At 49.3% G+C, this 6,318-nt stretch overlaps 1 protein-coding gene across 2 annotated transcripts; it reads right to left on the bottom strand.

The window, feature by feature from the left end:
- Window positions 1-975: 975 nt before the first annotated feature.
- Window positions 976-5,441, bottom strand: Pabpn1 (poly(A) binding protein nuclear 1). 2 transcript variants are annotated; one of them, XM_006988499.4, is made up of 7 exons: window positions 4,973-5,441; window positions 4,492-4,606; window positions 3,741-3,808; window positions 3,099-3,205; window positions 2,098-2,185; window positions 1,863-2,014; window positions 976-1,175 (listed from the first exon to the last, which is right to left on the bottom strand). In XM_006988499.4, the coding sequence occupies exons 1-7, from the start codon at window positions 5,309-5,311 to the stop codon at window positions 1,136-1,138; spliced, it is 909 nt and encodes a 302-aa protein (XP_006988561.3). In that variant the 5' UTR covers window positions 5,312-5,441; the 3' UTR covers window positions 976-1,135. The 2 variants fall into 2 exon arrangements, with proteins under 2 accessions (XP_006988561.3, XP_076401119.1); XM_076545004.1 differs by lacking the exon at window positions 4,973-5,441 and adding an exon at window positions 4,792-4,858.
- Window positions 5,442-6,318: the final 877 nt, after the last annotated feature.

Below are 6,318 nucleotides of genomic sequence, written 5' to 3'. Positions count from 1 at the left end.
ACTTCGAGGAGAGACAAGCAATTCCCTATCAGCCAGGGCTACATGACTTTGTATCAAATAGCAAAAGCCACTCTTAATTCTTTTACAGGCAAGAAGACCCACCATCCTCAACTGAATGCATTATAACTAGTTGTAATTTAACTTCTACCTTAATTTACAAGTGGCAACCCCTCTCTAAAACACCAGTACTTCCCCCTAAACTAATAACCATCTGTGACTTAAGAGAAGTGGTATGTAAATGATATTTATACCCAAAGTGCCAAACAATTTTTTCATAAACAACTTTATTCATGACACATTATTTAAAAAAAAAAAAATTCCCATCCCCTGGAAATGAGTTAAAAAAAAAATAAAACAAAATCCACCTCCCACCTCCCTGTTCCCACTTCCTCCCATTCCCTCCAAATAAAAGGGAAAAAAAGGTAAAGAAAAAAAGAAAACAAAACAAAAACACCTGAAAAACAAAAACACCCCAAAACTCCCCAAAACAAAGTAGTGCATTTCCCCAAGGGTAAGGGGAATTTACACTGGAGCCACTGGGAGCGAGATCTTCCGGCTACAGAAACCTGCAAAGAAAGACACTCAAAACAGAAAAAGAAACACAAAAGGAAACAAAATAGATCACCAGGCAAACTGGAGGTGCAGGGAGCCAGAGGAAGGAAGGGGAGGGTGGGCGGAGACCTGGCAGGACAGGAGCAGGCAGGCAGGGACTACTGCAAAAGGCAGGGAGAAGACGAGGGAAGGAGACAAGCAACAGTTGGGTGTCCTTCCAGAGCCCTGGGTGAAAAAAAGCCCTCCTACCACCCGTGCCCACCTACCCTGGAGCAGGCCCAGAGCTCGGGGGAGGGAGCAGGGGACGGGAGCAGCTTGCACAGTTGAGATGTGTCCATGGCGAATCCCCGAGGGGATAGGTAGCCCCTGCCCCACTCCCTGGGCCTCCCCTACTCCCCAAAGCAGGTCCCTCCTCACAGTTAGTTATGGGATTCTCCCCCCTTCCACAGTATATCTTTTTTTTTTTTTTAAATATTTTTTTTTCCATCAAGGTCATCTTCTGTTTTTCTTTTTTTTTTTTTAATTCTTTTTTTTTCCTTCTTTCCTCTTTTTTTCCTCTCTCTCCTCCTAATACACACTTTTTTTAGTAAGGGGAATACCATGATGTCGCTCTAGCCCGGCCCCTGGAAGAAAGAAGGAGAGTTAGGTGTTAACATGGTCACTAGAGAGTTAGTGCAAGACCCTCCCCGTGGGCCCGCACTGCCCCGGTGACCGAAGGGAGCACCTCCAAAGGGAGTGCTCACTCCCAGGAATAACAACTGGCACACTGGGGCCTTGAGGGGAAGTGGGGGAGAAGTACACCTAAGACACTGAGGGACAGAAAAAGCTTGGATCCAGTGCTTATCCAGTGCTCCACAGCTCTTAGCCCTACCTGGGGAAAAGGCAGGGTTTATCTTAACATACGATTGCAATGCAGGGACAGAGTTGGTCAAGCACAGCCACAGTGTGGTGCCACCAGATCCACTTCCGCCCCCACCTCCCCCTCTGGGAAACGTAGCCATCAATATCCAAGCAGTGCTCTCCCTGCTGCGAGGCCCTACAATTCTCAGTGTAAACACGTTCACTGCCACCAACTCCCAAAGAAGAAAGCGGAGGGAGGAAACCTCTCTATCCTCACCAATTTCTGCTCAAGGAAACAGAACTGGCCTCCTGAACTGGCCTACAACTACTTCCTCCCTCTGCACGCGCAGAAGGAGACCAAGTCCCCGGACACCAAAGAGGACAAGGGATCGAGGGTCCTCAGATCAGGAGAGAATGAAGCCTAAGGGCTCTTGGGAGGCGGGGAAGAGGAGCAGCCCATCTATCCTGACCTGTAGACTCGACCCCGGGGCCTGCTGTTAAAACCACTGTAGAAGCGAGATCGGGAGCTGTTGTAATTGGTAGTCCGGGCACGGTATCGGGCACGCGGGAAACCCCGGTCTGTTGTACTGATGCCTGGTCTGTTGGTTCGTTTGGGAATCACCTGAGAAGGAGAGGACAGAAAGCCTTGGAGTCAAGGCGGATAATCTATGCAGAACCCACAGCCAAGGCACTAACTATGCTTACCTTGATCTGTCTTCCTCTAAACAGGGACTCATCTAAGGCCAGGGAAGTCCTCACTGACTCCTTGTCTGAGAACTCTATATACGCAAACCTGGGAAGAATAACTTGTCATTTTATCGGATTTTACAAATAGCTCACAGGTTAAACCCAACTTGTAAACACAGTTCATTGGAATATAACACAGTAACACTTTTAAGTAATTAAATTATTTAAATAACAGTATAAAAATTTCCAACTACTTTGGGCATAGTGAACACAGCTTATAATCTCGCTACTCTGGAGGCTGAGGCAATAGAACCTAAGGTCAAGGCCTGTTTAAGCTACAGAGTTGAAGTCTAGCCTAGGCAACTTAGGACCCTGTTTCACAATTAAAAAGTCTGAAAAAGGATGTGAGTGTATCTGTGACTCAGTAAGAGCACCTGCCTAGCAGGTATCTTGAGTCCCTTGGATCAATCTCCAGCAACACAAAAATTCAAAACATAAAGCCAGGTTTCATAGAACCATCCATAACACCTAGTGCCCACTAGACACCGCCGGCCCTCCTCCCAGTTTACAATCGCACCCCTGCCCAGTCTTTATTATTTCTGAAGATGTTTAACATACCACTACTGATAACAGAACAGGCAAAATCCACTTGTTTTTAACAACTGATTACTAGTCTACAGAAAACATAAAATGTAAGTTTGGCTAGTAGTGATGCATGACTTTAATCCCAGCACTTTAGGAACAGAGGCAGAGGCAGAAGCAGGTGGTTCTAAGTTTGAAGCCATCCTGGGCTACAGAGCTAATTCCAGGATAGCCAGGGCTGCACAAAAAAAATCTCAAAAAGTAAAAAAATTAAAAACTAGAACATGAGTTCACACTGCCAGCTCAACAGTACACATATTCAGCATGGTCAAGATCCCGGGTTCAATTCCCAGCTTGGAGAGTGGTGGGGTATCACAAGTATTATATGTATTTCTAAACTGTGGCTAAAATGACCAACTTATTATTCCCTTACTCACCCTTTGGGATGGCCACTAAATTTGTCACAGAGTATCGTAACACGATTGACTGAACCACAGCCATGAAAGTGAGCTTCCAGCTCTTCTGCTGTGGCACCATAGTCCACCTACGGAAAGGAACATTTTATAAGTCCTGGGAAAACTCCTATTTGAACAGGTACCCTGCATAGACATCTTTAGTCCGGGTCCAAGGCACATCAAATATCCTCTTTTCTCCCAAGGCTAGAATCTTTTCATTACCTTTATCTTTATCTCCTCACAACCTTCCCCCAACCCCCAACCAATTCTAGATTCCTTCTAAAACTATTAAAGAACTCCCTCACTCAAATAAGAATGTACTCCTTGCCAGGCGGCGGCGCACAGAAGGCAGAAGCAGGTGGATCTCTGAGTTCTGAAGCCAGCCTGGTCTACAGAGAGTTCCAGGACAGCCAGGGATACACAGAGAAACCCTGTCTCCAAAAAAAACCAAAAAACGGAACAAAAATGTAGTTTTGTAAGGTCAGTACTCAGGAAGCTGAGTCTAGAGAATCACTTTTGAATCAGTGGCCAGTGTGGGCTACATAACAAGCCCTACCTAAAATAAATAAAAAAGAAAAAAAGAATGTCCCCTAAACCCAAATCAAACCCTTTTTCAATACATACATTGCCAACATAGATAGAACGGGCATCGGCCTCCATCTTCTCCTCAAGAGACATAATCACTGGGCCAGCTTTGGGGGGGGGGGGACGGGGAAAAAAAACCATTTTTAAACAAGCATATTTTCTGCTGGATCAATACATATATACCCCCACCACCATTAGGCTAAGATTTTGGTCTGTTCTACTAGACTCATTTCCTCGAACAGTGCCCAGAATAGTAGGTTTCAATAAATATTTGAAAAATTACCCTCTTAAGAATTATAAAAGAATGTAATATTTCCTAAATCAAGTTTCCATTGACTTGCTTTGGCTGAAATGCCTCAGAGTGAACAAAATTCAAAATTCAATGGATTGAGTTCTGACACTTCTAGATTAAATAAGTCCCCCCACAGTCATCAGTATCTTATAAGTCCAACTAAGGTCTCTAACTGAAAAGTATTAGTTTTGAAGGTCAAACGCCAGCGGGCGATCTCCACAAGAAGGCTATAGACAGACTAAGAACAAAGAGAAACACATTTATAAACGAGACAAAGGAAGGCACAAGATTATCACCATCAAAACCGCTTGTATCTAACAAAGGTCAGTAGAACACTCAACGGACTATGACCACAGCACCTGCCCAGAAAAAATTGCTCAGACAAGCGGCTTCAAGGTCCCGAGCCTCTAAGGCCACATTGCCGATCACCGCCTCCCCCCACCCCCACAAATAAACCCCAAGACCCGGACTCGACAAGCAATAGCCGCTTTTACTCACCATTGCCTGGGGGTGGACTCATATTCATCTGCTTCTCTACCTCGTTTTGTAGCTCCTTCAGCTTCTCAGCCTCTTCCTCCATCTCCCTGACTCGAGCTTTGATCGCTTCTAGCTCCTACAACGAGGGAGCAGGGCATGCAGAAGGTTAACCACAGACGCAGGGGCTGGGCCGTACATTTTGTCTGGGGCCCGGCCACAGCCATCCATGCTCGGCCATTCCCCTCGCCTCGTGCGAGGATCGTAATTAGGGGAGGGTTAAAAAAAAAGGGGGGTACAGCACAAAAATAAAAGCCAAACCACCTTCTCCAGAGCCACCCTAGAGGCATCCGCGAAGCCCCATCAGCCCGTTCACGAACGGCCCCGGCCCGCCATCAGCCACGTTATTTCCCCGCCCAACCCCACCCCCCGCCTGCCTGCCTCCCGCCCGAGCTCTGGGCCTCGCATGACCCGGCCCGCCGCTCGCTCGGCCTCCTTCCCTCACCGGGTCCTCAATGGCGCCGTCCCCGGGGTCGGCCTCGACCAGTCCCGGCTCTTCCTCCTCCTCCTGGCTGCCGGGGGCTCCCGAGCCGGGGCCAGGACCCGGAGCTCCGGGGGGGGCACGGGGCCGGGGCGGCTCCTCTTCGGGCTCGGGTTCCGGCAGCAGCTCTCCAGGCTCCAGTTCCTCAGACTCCAGGCCGTTCCCGTAGTCCCCTGCGCCCCCCGGATCCCCCTCCCCGGCCTCCCCACCGGCCCCGGGCACAAGATGGCGCCGCCGCCCCGGCCCGGAGCCCCGACCGCCCGCAGCCCCCGCTGCTGCTGCCGCCGCCGCTGCCGCCGCCATCGCCGCTCAGACTGGGGCCCGCCGCTCGGCGATTGGAGAATTGTGCCGGCCACGCCAAGGATTCATTAGTCAGCCAGCCTGCCCGTCACCTCGAGCTCGAACACTATTGGGGAATTCTACTTGGCAATCAAACGAGACCCCACCTCCAGGGCGGGCCGCTGCGCCAAATTCTGTGATCCCGGTAGGTGAAATGTGCTTGTCAATCAACACACCCCACCTCCTGTCGAGTCCTTAGGTAACAATACGCCCGCACTGTGACGACTTTCCGCTCATCCTCCGCCCATGGGCGGGGCCACAGCACGGAGGATGCTCCCGATTGGTCCCTGACTGGCGAGTGGAAAGGACTAATCTTCCAAACGCCTCGCCGAAGGGGCCCATTCTCAGATGCCGATTGGCTTGTGAGATTCGACCAGCTGACACCGGTTGTACGACAGGTGAACCTTGCTCCCGAAAGGGTTGCCAGGCTTAAAGCTAGGGAATTCCTCAGCCCTGCCTGGTGGCGTACACCTTTAATCCCAGCACTCAGAATGCAGAGGCTGAGCGAATCTGTTAGTTCAAGGCCAGCCTGGTTTACATAGCCAGGACAGTCAGCCTACATAGAGACCCAGTGTCAAAAATTAAATCAGAAACAAACAAACAACGCCTGGGGGTTAATTGTTGGAAGACAGAAAACGGGTCGGTCTAACAAGAAAAGCCCCGGTAGGTGGGATGTCCTCAGAAAGTGGAGGTTCTGAAGTTCTTCTTAGGAGGGAGTGTACTTTTCTCAACTTAGTTACTGGCATCATCCAATAAGGTGACATAAACTGCAAACCTCACTAATCCTCACCCAGACCTTTCTAGTCCGGAGTTGTGTCCCGTTCTGCATAGATCTTTTTTTAAGTCCTTCGGCCTGCTTAGTTTCAGTCTGTTTCCTTGCCTAGACAGTTACAACACCCTGGTTTTCCTGGCCAGCTGAAAGGTTAAAAATTCCTTATGGTGGCCTCAGACCCCGCAGAACTCGGCTAGCT

Source organism: Peromyscus maniculatus, chromosome 9 (genome assembly GCF_049852395.1).
Source record: "Peromyscus maniculatus bairdii isolate BWxNUB_F1_BW_parent chromosome 9, HU_Pman_BW_mat_3.1, whole genome shotgun sequence".
NCBI lineage: Eukaryota > Metazoa > Chordata > Mammalia > Rodentia > Cricetidae > Peromyscus > Peromyscus maniculatus.
The sequence above is the reverse complement of the archived record's forward strand: the minus strand, read 5'-3'. Positions and strand labels throughout refer to the sequence as shown.

Coding starts and splice junctions, on each gene's coding strand:
- Pabpn1 (XM_006988499.4), bottom strand. CDS start 5,311: ATGGCGGCGGCAGCGGCGGCGGCAGCAGCAGCGGGGGCTGCGGGCGGT. Junction 4,607..4,972: donor ACGGCGCCATTGAGGACCCG/GTGAGGGAAGGA, acceptor CCCTCGTTGTAG/GAGCTAGAAGCGATCAAAGC. Junction 3,809..4,491: donor GAGTCCACCCCCAGGCAATG/GTGAGTAAAAGC, acceptor CCCCCCCCAAAG/CTGGCCCAGTGATTATGTCT.